This window comes from Chelonia mydas, chromosome 8, assembly GCF_015237465.2.
Source record: "Chelonia mydas isolate rCheMyd1 chromosome 8, rCheMyd1.pri.v2, whole genome shotgun sequence".
Classification (NCBI taxonomy): Eukaryota; Metazoa; Chordata; order Testudines; family Cheloniidae; genus Chelonia; species Chelonia mydas.
The window spans coordinates 47,869,346-47,885,144 of NC_057854.1; the positions used below are offsets into that span (position 1 = coordinate 47,869,346).

Genomic DNA, 15,799 nt, shown 5'->3' on the forward strand with positions numbered 1-15,799 from the left:
GCAATGGCGATGACGAAAGCCAGACTCCACCCCCAAAGAGCCATGGCGGCCGCATTGCAATGGGCGTGGTCACATGACGCGCGGCCGCTCCTTACCGGGGCACCGGGGGGGCGGGGGGATACGAACTAGGAGAGGGGGGAGGAATTTTCTTCCGGGGTGCGGCCCGCTCGGGGGGTTTCGCTTCCGGGACGGTGTTCCGGCCCGTTCCCACCCCCGGGAGGTAGGTACTTGCTGTATTCGGGGTCCGGCAGCCCCCCCGGGGTGGGACGAGGCGAGGCCTGGAACCGCCCAGCTCCCGGGGCGCTGTCACTCTCACCCCCGCGGGGTCGGCGCAGGGGGCCCCTCCCTGGCCCAGAGACCCCTGCCAGGGCAGCACAGCGCTCCCAGGGACACCCTCCCCGCACGGGGCAGCGCCCTATCGGCGGGGCACCCCCCCGGGGGCTGCCTCCCCCTCATCTCAACACCACCTTCGGGCTGCCCCAGCCCCGTCCCACGGGGAGCAGCTCCCCGCCACATACCCCTCCCAGGAGCTGTCCCACCCCCACCACCCCCAACCCTGTCCCATGAGGGTCAGCTCCCCCCTATCCCTAGGGCCGCTCCACCCCCAGCACCGACCCACCAAGGACAACTACCCTTTAGCCCCTCTGTGAGTGGCTGCCCCAGCCCACCAAGAGCAAGCTCCCCTCATTCCCCCCACCCCAGCACTGTCCTACCCATCGTACTTCTCCCCCACCCCAGGGCTGTCCCTGAACCCACAGTCGCATCCCAATGAGATGCTGTCCCTCTATCCCACCAGGAGAAGCACGTCTGCTCTTTTCCTAGCAAAAGACAGGACATCCCCATCCAGCAAACTCTTTAGCCACCCGCCAGCCTTGAAATCCTCCTTAGCAGTAACTCTACTCTGTGGTCTTGTGTACACTAGACTTCTGGGGGAATTCTCCCTTAAGTGCACAGCCACCAGGCAGGGCCAGTGATCATGTGACTGCTTGTGTATACTAGACATGAACTGCCACCCGTGTTTTTAATCACTGTGTCCTCTAGACCTGCTCCGACTAGGATTAGATGGCAAGGCATGCCCTGACTAAACCCCCACACGACAATTGCCTGCATGGGTGGCGGTGCAATGTCCATGCAAGCTGTGAGAGGCAGACCCTCTCGCCCCCCTACCCTGACCCACAAGTCCTCTCACCCTCTACCCTACTCCACTTCCATATGAAGGGCAAGACCCTACCTTCTTCACCTTGGGGAACACCCCCTGCAAATATGTTTATTTATACAGCACAACAAGCATGCAGTTGCCTTGCAAACATAAGATGCAGTCCCTTCCTTGAGATCATGTGGTTGCTTCTGTTTGTTATAGATGCAGGCCACAATGGTTCTGCATTTTAACTTTTCTTTAACAGTGAAAGCTTTTACTTTGAGTTGTGTTATTCTGATGGAACTGGAGTGACTGGAGTAAAGGAGGCTGGATAGAGTGCAAGCACCACAGGTTGTTAGGAAGACACAGGGGAGGAGAGTGGTAGTGGGCAAAGATGTGCAATAGGGAAGGATAAAAAGTGGCAGGGGTCAAAGAGATAGATGCAGGTAATACACATGAGAATAGTACACAGGGTTGTGACACCAAAGTTAACTAGTTGGTGACTGAATTCAGGCTTCCAGAGAAAGTGATGGAAGGCAGTGGTGAAATTAGTTTGTAGTGAAAACCCCTGAAGGTGGTTCCTTGGGGCTCCAATTTTGGAAGAGCTGGTAGAAGCAGAGTGGTGTTACAGTAGAGCAGCAGCTTTTGTAGCCCAGTTGTGTGAAGTATCTCTTGTGCAAATCTCCCTCCCTTAGAGGGCTGGTCCTGGAGCAGAAGTTTGTGGCTTGCCTGGGACCAAGGTGAGGGAAGGAGAAAAAAAAAAAAAGTAGCATCAAGAAAGCAGAGAACAGTGACTTGAAGTATGCTCAGACTGCTGGCATCAGTGTGAATCCAGCAGAGCTGAAGTCTTTAAGAGGCTGTTTCCAGAAGTTTGTCTCAAGCAGTAGTTCTGGAGCTGTTTTGGAAATTAAATGCTATTTTGTGCTGTTTCAGGTGACTCCTGCTGGTTATGTTGGGCTTGTGCGCTCCCCACCATCTGGTGCTCTGGCTATTGGCGGCAGTGGTTTGGAGACACCCCACTACCCCCAATACATTCTACACACGTGCTAGCCTAGCGGCAGTTGCTACCAGAAACTTTCAGTTTGTCACCTACTCCTGTGCAGGAGTTTCTGAAGAGAATCAGGAATGAAGTGTTCTTTAGTCTCCAGATAATGTCAGACTCTGCATGATGTATTGATAAAACCTAAGACGAGAGCCCTACTATTGCTAACTCTGAGCATTCAGAAGTCATGGTTAGCCCCCCCATGAGATTTTAACTGAATAAACTTGGAGGTTTTATTTGCCTTGTTTGAGCCTTTAAAGTTCATGATTTCGAGCTTCCTTGCAACCATGAGAGCTAGAGGCTTTTAAAAAAAACAACCAAAAGCCCCCTGCATTTATCACCCAACTCCAGGAGCTGAGGCTTTGAGACACCAAATATACTCATGCTAAAAAACAAGAGCTGGCAAGCTTTGTCTGTTGATGGAAAAAGTTGGTGATTTAGAGTGACAAGATCCCCCATTTTAGTTCATAATTGACAAGTTCTTGGTCCAAATTACATTTTACAGTTCAAAAGCTATTCAAGTTGGCCAGTGCCAACAATTAATACTGTCAGTCCACAAGTACTAAGCCTCTCCTGTTCAACTCAGCCCCTCCAACACAGGGTTTGCAGCTTTCCCTGCAATTTGTCAAGCCTGCTCTCTTATGACTAAGAGTGTATCTGTGCTACAAGGGATAAGTTCAAGTTGAGGGTCCATCACTGAAAACCTGTCCCCCAAACTTTAGGCAAAGATTGGTGGCCTCAACTGCTATGGCACCTCAGAGTGAGGCATTTTCTAATATAAGCAGAAAACAAGTGTTATAAGGCCAATACCTTAAACTGTATTTTAAAATACATCAGAAGCCTTTGCAGCATCTGGAGCACAAATGTAATATGCTCCTGCAAGTAGTACTGCCCAACTGATGCTTCCAAAGGCTCTTCAAGTGAAGACCTGGAGGGAGTGCACATGTGGTTCACAGTCAGGCTGGAAGGGAATAATAATGAGTGGGGTCCCCCAGGGATCAGTTCTGGGTCTGTTCAATATTCTGAGTGATTTGGATAATGGCACAAAGAGTACACTTATAAAGTTTGTGGACGATACAAAGCTGGGAGGGGTTGCAATTGTTTGAGGATAGGATTAAAATTCAAAATGATCAGGACAAACTGGAGAAATGGCCTGAAGTAAATACAATTAAATTCAATAAGGACAAATGCAAAGTACTCCGTTTAGGAAGGAACAAACAGCTGCACACATCCAAAATGGGAAATGACTGCCGAGGAAGGAATACTGTGGAAAGGGATCTTGGGGTCATAGTGGATCACAAGCTAATATGAGTCAACAGTGTAACACTGTTACGAAGAAGCAAACATCGTTCTGGGATACATTAGCAGGAGTGTTGTAAGCAAGACACGAGAAGTAATTCTTCTGCTCTACTCTGTGCTGATGAGGCCTCAACTGGAGTATTGTGTCCAGGTTACCGCATTTCAGGAAAGATGTGGACAAATTTGAAAAAGTCCAGAGAAGAGCAACATAAGTGGTTAAAGGTCTAGAAAACATGACCTATGAGGGAAGATAGAAAAAACTGAGTTTGTTTAGACTGGAGAAAAGAAGAATGAGGGGAGACCATTACATAAAAGGTTTTCCATTACATAAAATGAGTTTTCAGTTACAAAAAAGATTGTTACAAGGAGGAGGGAGAAAAATTGTTCTCCTTAATCTATGAGGATAGGACAAGAAGCAATGGGCTTAAATTGTAGCAAGGACAGTTTAGATTGGACATCAGGAACAACTTCCCATGTCAGGGTGGTTAAGCACTGGAATAAATTGCATAAGGAGGTTGTGGAATCTGTCACCAGAGATTTTTAAGAGCCAGTTAGACAAACACCTGTCAAGGATGATCTAGAACTTAGTCCTGCCTTGAGTGCAGGGAACTGGTCTAGAAGACCTTTCGAGGTCCCTTCCAGTCCTACAATTCTGTGATTCTCAGTTGCATTACCCAGGTTTTTTGCAAAACTAAGTTTAGGAACTAATACCAGAAAATGCAAAAATCGAGGTCTCACAGCAACGTTGACTCATACAGTGTATGTTTGTTATGTTTTATTGCTTGGAATTTACCTTCTAAACAGTGGGGGCAAGTTAAAGGTGATTTTCAAAGGGAAAGGAGGGAACTTGTCTGTGGACAAACTACAACCAAAAGTTCTCACTTAGGCTTACCCAAGTCCTAAAGTGTCATCTCTTCAGAATCAATGTAAACAAAGGTCTTTAAATCCCCTTGCCTTTGGGGCAGGGTGGATAAAAATGAATTATTTAAAAAAAATTGGATTTTTTAAATAACATGCTTTTTGAGGAAAAAAACTATCTAAAGATAGTTTTAATTAAAATACATTATAGCTCAAAGATATCTCCACATGGAACAGGGATTATAAATTCTAATTCTATAGTATGAGACAATATATTCATGTAATGTTTAAGAAAAGTTTTGTAAATGAGTTCCAATAGTTCATGGATTAGGGACCCAATCTTATGGGGTTCCAGGGGCTTCTGTATAGATTATTTAGGTTAATCTTTCTATCTACCCAATGGGACTCAGTGCTCAGTCTAGAAGATACCATCAGAGAGGCTTAGTTTTGCAGTTCTCAAACTATGGATTTGTGTCTCCAGAGGTAACATGCTTGTTAACAGCAAAAGTGCTTTTAAATAAATAATATATAGAGGTGAGAAATAGTTAAATAAAACAATTTAAATGTCTGTATGGTGATGTTCTCCTCCTAATACAGCATGGCAAGAAAATCCTCCAAATATTAACAATTAAGATGTTGAATTGGCGATAGTTTACCTCCCAATGACTTCATAAATATCTGCTTCAATTACCTTGGGTAAATGAAATAAACAATCATTCATTTTCTGATATCGCTGTAAAACTAATCTGAAAATTTTTCAAAATAAATCACTTTAAAAATGTATAGTGTGTACCTTCTAAAAATGAAACGTACATCTGTCTCTGAGTTGTGAAGAATATGTATTAAGGTTATAACAACCAACAAGAATGCACTTTTATGTAGAAATCCATGAATCAATACAGAATCTTCCTGACTAGTGATTTATATCAAATCCACCCTGCTTAGGGGAAAACAAATGCAGGTTCTGATTTTCCTCTGCCTTCAGGGTTAAGGCAAACAAACTCACAGATTGTTTTTAAGGGGCTCTACCAAAAACAGCTAACTTCCCTTACCATGCATGTAGAATAGGACTGCCAATAGCCAACACCTAACTGAGTCTTCCTTCTCTTTTTTTTTCCACTGAATGCATCCGATGAAGTGAGCTGTAGCTCACGAAAGCTTATGCTCAAATAAATTTGTTAGTCTCTAAGGTGCTACAAGTACTCCTTTTCTTTTTGCGAATACAGACTAACATGGCTGCTACTCTAAATTCCTTCATATATCTCAGGCTGGTTTCCTGGGAGGCTAATAGGCTCCAGCTGCTTCTGAACCTTATCCATTAACCCTTGCCTCCCATCATAGTCCTGCCTTGAACTCTAGGGCTTCCAGACCCAGATGTGTAGTATACCCTGATGTAATGCCGTTCTGTGTTTATGATCAGAAAGAAGACCTGAATGATTTAACAAGAGAAAAAATACCATTTATTTTTACATTAGAAATGTGCAAGTGGAGAACATAGTAGGATTATGTGATTTCAGGCCTCTGATCCTGAAGACGTTTAAGCATGTGCATAACTTGATGTTAATGGGACCACTCACATGAGTGAAGTTATGCATGTGTTTAAATGTTTGCAGGATGAGGGCTATAGATATTAGACAAGTGACACCAGATTAATTAAGAGGGGAAGTGAAACTTTTTTTTGTTACCACCAATTTACTCAAACACCCTACAAACATTTGGATCCATTTGTTAAAGATTCAGCATTGTTGTCCCTTCAGTTAAGGAGTGAGAGAGCTCATAATGCACATCTGACACCTCTGAGACCTCCAACAAACCAGGGAAGACAAGACTTGAGATTCCAGGTACTGCGAAGGAATACAAAAAAACAGAATAAAATGCTTTTTAAAAAAAAACAAAAAAACCAACCCACCTTTTGGCTTTCCTACTACATCAGAAAAAACAAAAGGATACCTATCCAATTTACTTTCCTTTGTACATCACTGTTAAGAGTACAATCAAGACCCTGGCTTTTATATTTCCTCATGTTTAAAATTCTAACCTTAGTATTGCATGAACTTAGACCTTTGCACTCCATTTTCTTGTTTGTTTTTTAAAAGACAGGACAAAAAGGAAGAACCTTTAGATATGGCACTGTGAAGTTGCACAATTGCTTTGCACAACTTATGGGTTTTAATCTTAACCACCCTGTAGGTACACAAAATTTCTACCTGCGGCATTGTACAGTTTTGTAATGTTTTGCACATCTTTGCGGTATGACAGACAGTCATGTAGCTTCAAGCTTAGTATTGTATTTTGCTGTGCATGGACAAACCCCCCGCAGAGTGCCTTTTAAGCCTTAGTGCCTGATCCTGGAAAGACACACATGCTTAACTTTATGCATATGACTAGTCCCATTGACTTTGTGATTTTTCAGAGTAGATACAATCTAAGGCAGGATATCCTTGGATTCCCCAAAATTGTTTTGATGCCTGCTGCAATCTGCCTAATCAGCATTTCAAATGCCATCCAAGTTGGAGCCTGTTTATGTCACAAGTGGTTTTTATTGAGTGCTATTTACTTGGTCTGCATCTATAGTTTTAGTTTTGTATCATTCTTATTTGTAATTACATCTACATTTGGCTCATTTGGAATTTTTACCATATATGGCCAAGGCTCATTTTCAGACTTTGCCAACAAGATACACGAGGATCATAGAAAAATGAAGGAAGGAAAACTAATTAACTTGTTGTCATTGACCATCATCATTCACAATTAATATTTTGCTGTATTCATCTCTTTGCCCAAAGAAATAAAAATGTTAGCTACTGTAATTTTCATTTTCACAGCGGGAGCTTGGCCAGTTTATAGAGCACAGGACTTGCAATTGAGAACTGGATTCTCTTCTAGCCTCTGTCATTGACTTATTGTGTGATTTTTTTATTTTTTTTTTTGCAAGTTTCAGAAGTGTCTACTAATATTGTGAGCCTCCATTTTGAGTGCCCTGCCTGAAACACATAGGGCACCTAAGTTATACGGGTTGAGCCCTCTGAAAAATTCTTGGAAGCTTGGCAACCAAAGTTAGTGGACATATGGAAATTTAGGCCTCAACTTTCCACCTTTGTTTCCCCTTCTGTAAAACATGGGTATAATGATACTTGCTCTTCTTTGTAAAGTCCTTTGATATCTATAGATTAAAATGATGTATAAGTGCTAAGTATTATTATCATCCATTAGGCAATCAATTACATATGTTAGTGTCTCAACCATTTTTAATGTTTTCCATGCTGGGGAAAATCAATTCTACTGAGCTCATTTTGGAGGCCCACAGAGTGAAATTTTGAGAGCTAAGCAGCAGGAGTTGTGGAGGTGGGTCCATTAGAAGATTAATTATCTTATAAAGTGATCCACAGAATGCAAAAGCTGAGACCCCGTGCAAGCATTAGTAAATCAAGCTTCACAATACCTCTGGGAAAATCAAAGTGCTTCAAGATTCATAGATTACAAGGCCAGAAGGGATTGTTGTGATCATCTAGTCCAGGGGTTTTCAAACTTGATTGCACCACAACCCCCTTCTGACAACAAAAATTACTACATGACCCAGGAGTGGGGACTGAAGCCTGAGCCCGCCCTAGCCCTGCCGCTCTGGAGTGGGAGCCAAAGCCCAAGGGCTTCAGCCCCAGGGCAGGCAGCCAGTAACCTGAGCCCCGCCACCCAGAGCTGAATCTCTCAGGCTTCAGCTTTGGCCCTGGGTGGCAGGGCTCAGGCTTCAGCCCCAGGCCCCAGCAAGTCTAATGCCAGCCCTGGAGACCCCATTAAAAAGGGATCCCGACCCACTTTGGGGTCCACAGTTTCAGAACCGTTGATTATCTAGTCTGACCTCCTGCATAACCCCAGCCAGAGAATTTTACCCAACATAATTCCTAGAGCATCCAATCTTGATTTAAAAATTGGCAGTAACGGAGAATCCACCATGGCCCTTGGTAAATGGTTAATTACCCTCACTGTTAAAAATGTACACCTTGTTTTCAATCTGAATTTCTGTCTTCAACTTCCAGCCGATGGATCATGTTATATGTTTCTTTGGTAGGTTGAAGAGCCTATTATTAAATATTTGTTCCCCACGTAGGTATTTATACATTGTAATCAAGTCACCCCCAAGATGCATGGGTGAAGGGTGCTCCAAGTACAAATTATCACTAGTCCTATTAATTCTGTTTTTCTTTCCAGCTGGGTTGTACACCTACAACTGGGGCAGCCATGGAGAAAAGTGGAAACATTCAGCTGGAGATCCCTGACTTCAGCAACTCTGTCCTGAGCCACCTAAACCAGTTGCGCATGCAGGGCCGCCTGTGTGACATAGTGGTCAATGTGCAAGGACAGGCTTTCCGTGCTCACAAAGTGGTTCTGGCTGCTAGCTCGCCCTACTTCCGTGACCATATGTCATTGAACGAGATGAGCACAGTCTCCATTTCAGTCATCAAGAACCCCACTGTTTTTGAGCAACTCCTTTCCTTTTGTTATACCGGGCGGATATGCCTGCAGTTGGCTGACATCATCAGTTACCTAACGGCAGCCAGCTTCCTGCAGATGCAGCACATTATAGACAAATGCACGCAGATCCTCGAGGGAATTCACTTCAAAATTAATGTGGCAGAGGTTGAAGCTGAACCGAGCCAGACTAGGACAAAGCATCAGGAGAGACCCCCAGAGTCTCACCGGGTTACCCCAAATCTAAACCGCTCTCTGAGCCCACGCCACAACACTCCAAAAGGGAGTCGTCTAGGCCAGGTCAGCACTGTGCTGGACATTCGGGAGCTGAGCCCCCCTGAGGAGTCTACCAGCCCTCAGATAATTGAGCAGAGTTCAGACGTGGAGAGCAGGGAGCCCATACTGCGGATTAACAGAGCAGGACAGTGGTACGTTGAGACAGGAGTGGCTGACCGTGGGGGACGGAACGACGATGATGTTAGGGTGCTTGGAGGAGTGCGCATTAAAACAGAGAACCTGGAGGAGTGGCTGGGAACGGAGAATCAGCCATCGGGAGAAGATGGGAGCAGCGCTGAGGAGGTCACGACCATGGTAATTGACACAACAGGCCACGGATCGATGGGCCAGGAGACTTACACATTAGGGTCATCAGGAGCCAAAGTGGTTAGGCCAACCAGCAGTGAGATTGACAGGTGAGGTTCCTTTAACCCGTTTCCTGAGTGTGGTTGGAAGAGCATACTCCACAATATTTGTATCTGGCTTGACCATGTGTCTTCCCTGATCATTTATCGCTGTTTATTTCACACACTATTCTTAGGCTTATGTGCTGAGAGATTTTCTTTAAAAGTATATCTGTTACTAGTACTCAAGTATTTGCTGTGTGGTGAATAAGAACAGCTTCTCCAGTTACAGGCTAGATAGGGTAAAATCATAAGGGTATCAACCATCCTCCTTCAGAAACAAGCTGGTCACCCCCAGTAAGTCAGGAGGAAATCTGCCTCTCCGTGGTACAGGATTGCAGAACTCAGTGTGTTGTGGAGGGTGTTAAATATTCCGTTGAAGCAGCTGTCATTTGGCCACTTTGAGAAAGAGAACATGGGATTGGATGAACCAGTGTTCTTTCCTGATGTGACAGTTTCTCTGGTAAGAGCAGAAGGCCTTCATTTATAGGAAGTGATTATATTTGTGTTGTCAACTCCCTATCCCACTGCCTCATTTGTTCTGATTAAAGCAAAAGGTCCCAGCTGTATTTGTGGTGCTTTTCCTCACCCTTCCTTTTCTTCTCTCCCATCCCAATACCTCCAGTCCTCTGGGAGAGCAGCTTCCTGGAAATGGTGGATACCCCATCATTTAAAACTATAAAAGCTCTGTAAACTATACTGGAGGTAATGATCCTGGGCTGGCCTTCAGGGGAACAAACTAGCTCTGGACAGGTCTCATTTCTAATTTCTGTGATTCATTCCTCTCCTTAGATCAGCTGGCCTTAGACACTTGGGTATCCATCGTTTTTCACCACACACAACTTCCACCACTCCTTCCCTGAAGCCATCTGCATCATCTGTGGGACATCTCTCATCTGTACTTGCCCAGGGAGTTGGAAGACTGGAGGTGCCTTTTGAGCAGAGGTTTCTTCTCTTGCAGTGCTGCCTGAATCAGTGGGCTATCCCATTTCCCTTTTTATTTTAGTAGCAACCAAAAATCTGCCTATTCCTGAATCAAGTTGGTTGACCCAGTTTCATATTTCAGATATTAACACTGGAAGAACAGACCAGTCTGTCCTGGTGTTTTTTACATTTGCACTGCTCCATATTCTGTCTCCTGATGGGGAAGAAGAGATTCTCTGCAGGTGCTTCCCTTGCCCCCCAGTACATGTACTGACCATACTGCACCGATAGCCATTAAAAACTCTATTTACACTCTTCCCCCCCACAGATTTAGTCCTTCTGGCAGCATGGTTACTGTAACTGAGCGGTACAGATCGAAAAGTGAGTCTCCCGGGCGGATGGATGAGCCTAAGCAGCCCAATTCCCAGGTACACAACCTAGCTCAGGGGTTTGGATAACCAGTGAATGATGGTGTTGGAAAGTTACAGTTACTGTATTGTGACCACATATGCATGTTATACTTGATAGAAATGCTGTATGTGTCTGTGGCAATGTAAAACTTAGGATGACCTTTGCTATTTATTCCCTTGCTTTTTAAGTGCTTGGGTTTCATAAATGACATAAGAGGTAACTCACACTTGGATTAAAAGAACAAGAAGACCACCAAACCATGTTTACACAAACTCCTGCTGATGCTGCCATGGGTGCAGCTGTGTTGATAGTAGTTCTGGAGGGATTTTTTCCCCCCTAAAAATGCCCTCAGATAGCTAGAGTCATAGAAGATAAAAGCTGTCTATTGGTTTCCAGCTAACTTGAATAGTTCAGGTGTTAGGAGCTTGTGCTGATGGTTCTGGGGTCCGTCTTCACTGATGTCCTTGATGGGGTGATAAAAGTGCACCTACGGTCATTTAAAAACATGTCTTTGAGGGATAGAGGAATACAAGGAAAAAGATATTTTGCAAAGATGTCAAAAAGCAGACATATTAAAGGCTTTTACTCTCTGAATGTACATACTCAGTGTAGTAAATGTTTAGCACACACTTTGTCAGTCACTGGTTCATAAACCCGGAAAGCATGAGGATTCTGTTGTTATAATGGGGAACTAAAATCAACCTGAACAATGGGAGGCTACCACCTCTCCAGATGAAACCATGCACAGCTACAGAGCCAGGACTACAGCTTTAAAACAATTTGCATCTACTGCTTGAGCCAAAGGAAGAGCTCTGTAAGAGTCATCTGTAGAAGGACTCTTGTGTTCTTACTAAGCTGTAGTTGGCCAATAGAGTTGGCCTCCTCTTCTCTCTTTCTCTCTCTCAGGCATAGGACCCAGGACTCCAGCTGAAGTCCAGCTATGGGCACTCCGTATCTCTGAAATCCAGGCCCAAAGTGACTGCTCCTGATCCCATTGAGATCAATGATAGAAAATACCCTTTGACATTAATGGTGCTGGATTGGGTCCATAACTGTCAATGGAAGCAGGACTGGGCCTCTGACTGTCCATTGTTAATAGCTTTATGACAAACTGTTTTTTTCACATAGAGCAGGTGCTTGAGTTGTCAAGGAGACTTAACTTTATGGGAAGTTTGAAGGTTAGTAACAGGCCGTTGTAAGCTGGAGGGGAGACCAAGGAAAGTTAGACAACAGTCAGAAATTCAGATTGGTAGGTGTCATAACCATACAGCTAAGGGTAGCCTAGAATTCCTCCTTACCTGTAAGGGGTTAAGAAGCTCAAATAACCTGGTTGGCACCTGTCCAAAAGGACCAATGGGGAAAGAAGATACTTTCAAATCTTGGGGCGGGGGAAGGCTTTGTTTTGTGTGTTCTCTTGGGAAGCAGAGAAGCATCAGGTCAGAAAACAACTTCTCCTATAAACCATCCTAAACGTCTCTCATATTACAAAAATTGTAAGTAAAAGCCAGGCAAGGCATGTTAGATTATCTTTTGTTCTGCTTGTGAATTTTTCCTCTGCTGGAGGGAGGTTTATTCCTGTTTTTTGTAACTTTGAAGCTAAGCCTAGAGGAAGTTCTGCTGTGTTTCTGAATCTTTTGTTACCCTGTAAAGTTATTTTCCATCCTGATTTTACAAGAGGTGATTTTTACCTTTTTTTTTTTTTTTTTTTTTTTTTTTTTTTTAATAAAATCTTTCTTTTAAGAACCTGACTGATTTCTCTATTGTCCTAAGACCCAGGGGTTTGGGTCTGTGATCACTCTGTAACCAATTGGTTAGGATATTATTCTCAAACCTCCCCAGGAAAGGGGGTGTAAGGGTTTGGGGGGGATATTTTGGGGGAATAGGAAGTCCAAGTGGTCTTTTCCCTGATTCTTTGTTCAATCACTTGGTGGTGGCAGCGTACCATCCAAGGGCAAAGAATTTGTGCCTTGGGAAAGTTTTAACCTAAGCTGGTAGAAATAAGCTTAGGGGGTCTTTCATATGGGTCCCCACATCTGTACCCTAGAGTTCAGAGTGGGGAAGGAACCCTGACTTGGTGGCGGCGTGATGGGATCATTTTGAACAAAAAGCACAGTAGGATTTTAAAAGGACAATTTTTTTTTCCTTTTGGCTGCTTGGAAAGCAGGGAGGTTTTTTTTTTTTAAAGCTGGGAGCACCTGGAGGTTTTGTTCTCTGTCTGAGGGCAGGGTAGTTAACCTCCTGCAGGGGAATTCACAAGTGTGTTTTTGTTTTGTTTTGTTTTCTTTTCTTTCTAGCTCTCAGGTTAGGCTAGATCAGGGGTCTCAAACACGCGGCCTGTGGGGCTATTTCCTGCAGCCCGCCAGCTCCCCACGGTCCCCCCCACAGCGTTTACCTAGAGTGGCTCCGGCCCAGCGTGCACCGGGGGCAGGGCAGGCTCCCTGCCTGCCTGTCCTGCCCCTGCGCCGCTCCGGGAAGTGGCCGGGACCTGGGGGAGAGGGGGCACAGGGGTCTGTATGTTGCTGTTGCTTCCAGGCACCGTCCCCAGCAGCTCCCATTGGCCCTCCCGGCAACAGCAACACACAGACCCCTGTGCCCCCCCTCCCCCAGGTCCCAGCCGCTTCCCGGAGCAGTGCGGGGGCCTCCTGCCCTGCTCCCCGAACCCTTCCTGCAGCCGAACCCCCCATCCTGCACCCCCTGCCGGACCCTGCACCCCCGTCCTGCGCCCCCTGCCAGACCCCGACCCCCTGCCCTGCGCCCCCTGCTGCACCCTGCACCCCTCCTGCACTCTGACCCCCTGCCCTGAGCCCCCTGCCGCACTCTGCAGCCCAACCCCCTGCCCTGAGCCCCCTGTCACACCCTGACCCCCTGCCGCACCCCACACCCCTCCTGCACCCCACACCCCAACTCCCTGCCCTGAGCTCCCGCCACACCCCACACCCCTCCTGCAGGTGGTGGAGGAGGGGGTGGAGTTGGGGTGGGGATTTCAGGGAAGAGGTTGGAATGGGGCAGGGGAGGGGTGGGAAGAGGCGAGGCAGGGGTGAGGCCTCATGAAAGGGGTGGAGTGGGGGCAGGGCTGAGGGCAGCGGGGCAGGGGGAGGTGTCAATAATGCGGCCCTCGGGCCAATGTACTAGTCCTCATGTGGCTCTCGTGGTCATTTGAGTTTGAGACCTCTGGGCTAGATGAAACACAGAAAGGCTAGGATGACTGACAGTGACGTCAAAAAGAAATTAGAATTAGCCAGATTTGAAGCTGATGAGAGACCAAAAGAACATGATAGACTGATGGAGGCAGAAAAAGCTGCCCATGAGAGAGCTATGGAGGCCCAGTGGGAGGCCCGGAAGCATGCTCAGAAGGAGAGGGAAAGAGAGAGGAAGCATGAACTGGAGTTAGAGATGGCAAGGGCAGAATATACCAGACAACCGTAGTAATCCTTCTCCAGGTACCGCTTCCCATCCCAGAAAGGCGATGATACTGAGGCCGCCTTAGAAAATTTCGAAAGGGCCTGCCTTGAGTACAGCATCTCTACAGACCAATACATGATAGAGCTCAGGCTGCAGCTCAGTGGACCCTTAGCAGAGGTGGCGGCTGAAATACCTAAGGAACACATGAACAGTTATGAACTTTTTAAAAAACAGGCCAGAATCAGAATGGGGCTAACACTTGAGCATTCCCGTTGGCAGTTCAGAGCCCTAAAGTGGAAACCTGACGTGGCATTTTCCCGACACGCCTACCACATTGTAAAAAATTCACAAGCAGAACAAAAGATAATCTAACAAACCTTGCCTGGCTTTTACTTACAATTTTTGTAATATGAGAGACTTTTAGGATGGTTTATAGGAGGAGTTTTCTGACCTGATGCTTCTCTGCTTCCCAAGAGAGCACACAAAACAAAGCCTCCCCCACCCCGCAAGATTTGAAAGTATCTTCTTTCCCCATTGGTCCTTTTGGTCAGGTGCCAACCAGGTTATTTGAGCTTCTTAACCCCTTACAGGTAAGGAGGAATTCTAGGCTACCCTTAGCTGTATGGTTATGACAGTAGGTTTGTAATGTGCCATAAGATAAAAATACCTTGGATTTTCATCATACTTTGCAAAAACATCCTACTGTGCCTTCAGAAGAAATCCAGAAATGTTCAGATCAAGCTAAACATATAGGGCAGGGCAGGACAGTAGTTGCTACCCTGAGTATGAAAAAGCTACTGCTTCTGCATACAGAAATGGCCTTAAACTCCAGTTGAAAAGGCTGGTTGGAATTGTGCACTTCTAGCCACACCAATGGTCAAACGTTACATCACCCTGCTCCCCTTGGCTTTGTATGGCGGGTGTAAATAGAGTACCTGTGGGCAGCACTTTCATATAACGTGCTGTGGTTTTGTTCCTTTCATTTCGTCCAAGTAGCTTTCTATTCTAAGCATGATCGAATGGTGAGGCACCTGGCACTGGAATGCTCCTGCTGCCACATGCTCCATGTTTCCCCGCTGAAGGGACAGCCCTTCCGGGGTTACATGGGCTACCTGTCTGGGGATTTGGCATTTTATGAAACTGGCGTAACACTTCAAATGCAAGTGCTGTGTCTTCCCAACCTGCAGGCAAGAGTGCAGGTATCCAGGGGACCATGTATTTGTGTCAGTTCAGTATGAGTGTGGTAGCTGGCCAGGAATAGCAATGTGAATGGTTGTCCTAGCTTCCAAGTTGGGGTTAAAGAGCCACCCTTGGCGACCCTTCTTTCTAGCTTAATAAGATAATAGATTCATAGATACTAAGGTCAGAGGGGACCATTATGATCATCTAGTCCGACCTGCTGCACAACGCAGGCCACAGAATCTCACCCACCCACTCCTGCGAAAAACCTCTCACCTATGTCTGAGCTATTGAAGTCCTCAAATCGTGGTTTAAAGACTTCAAGGAGCAGAGAATCCTCCAGCAAGTGACCCATGCCCCATGCTACAGAGGAAGGTGAAAAACCTCCAGGGCCTCTTC

General features: G+C 45.7%; 1 protein-coding gene across 3 annotated transcripts in view; it reads left to right on the forward strand.

The window, feature by feature from the left end:
* The first annotated feature begins 40 nt into the window (after window positions 1-40).
* The window catches only part of ZBTB37 (zinc finger and BTB domain containing 37), a 60,501-nt gene continuing 44,742 nt past the window's right edge, over window positions 41-15,799 (forward strand). Inside the window, exons 1-4 of one of the 3 annotated variants that reach the window (XM_043521570.1) lie at window positions 110-220; window positions 8,544-9,496; window positions 10,737-10,836; window positions 11,692-12,197. In XM_043521570.1, coding sequence (XP_043377505.1) covers window positions 8,574-9,496; window positions 10,737-10,836; window positions 11,692-11,808 — 1,140 coding nt within the window. In that variant the 5' untranslated portion in view covers window positions 110-220; window positions 8,544-8,573 and the 3' untranslated portion in view covers window positions 11,809-12,197. Of the gene's footprint in view, window positions 221-8,543; window positions 9,497-10,736; window positions 10,837-11,691; window positions 12,198-15,799 lie in introns of those variants that run through there. The other 2 variants (XM_037906473.2, XM_037906474.2) reach the window with 2 other exon arrangements.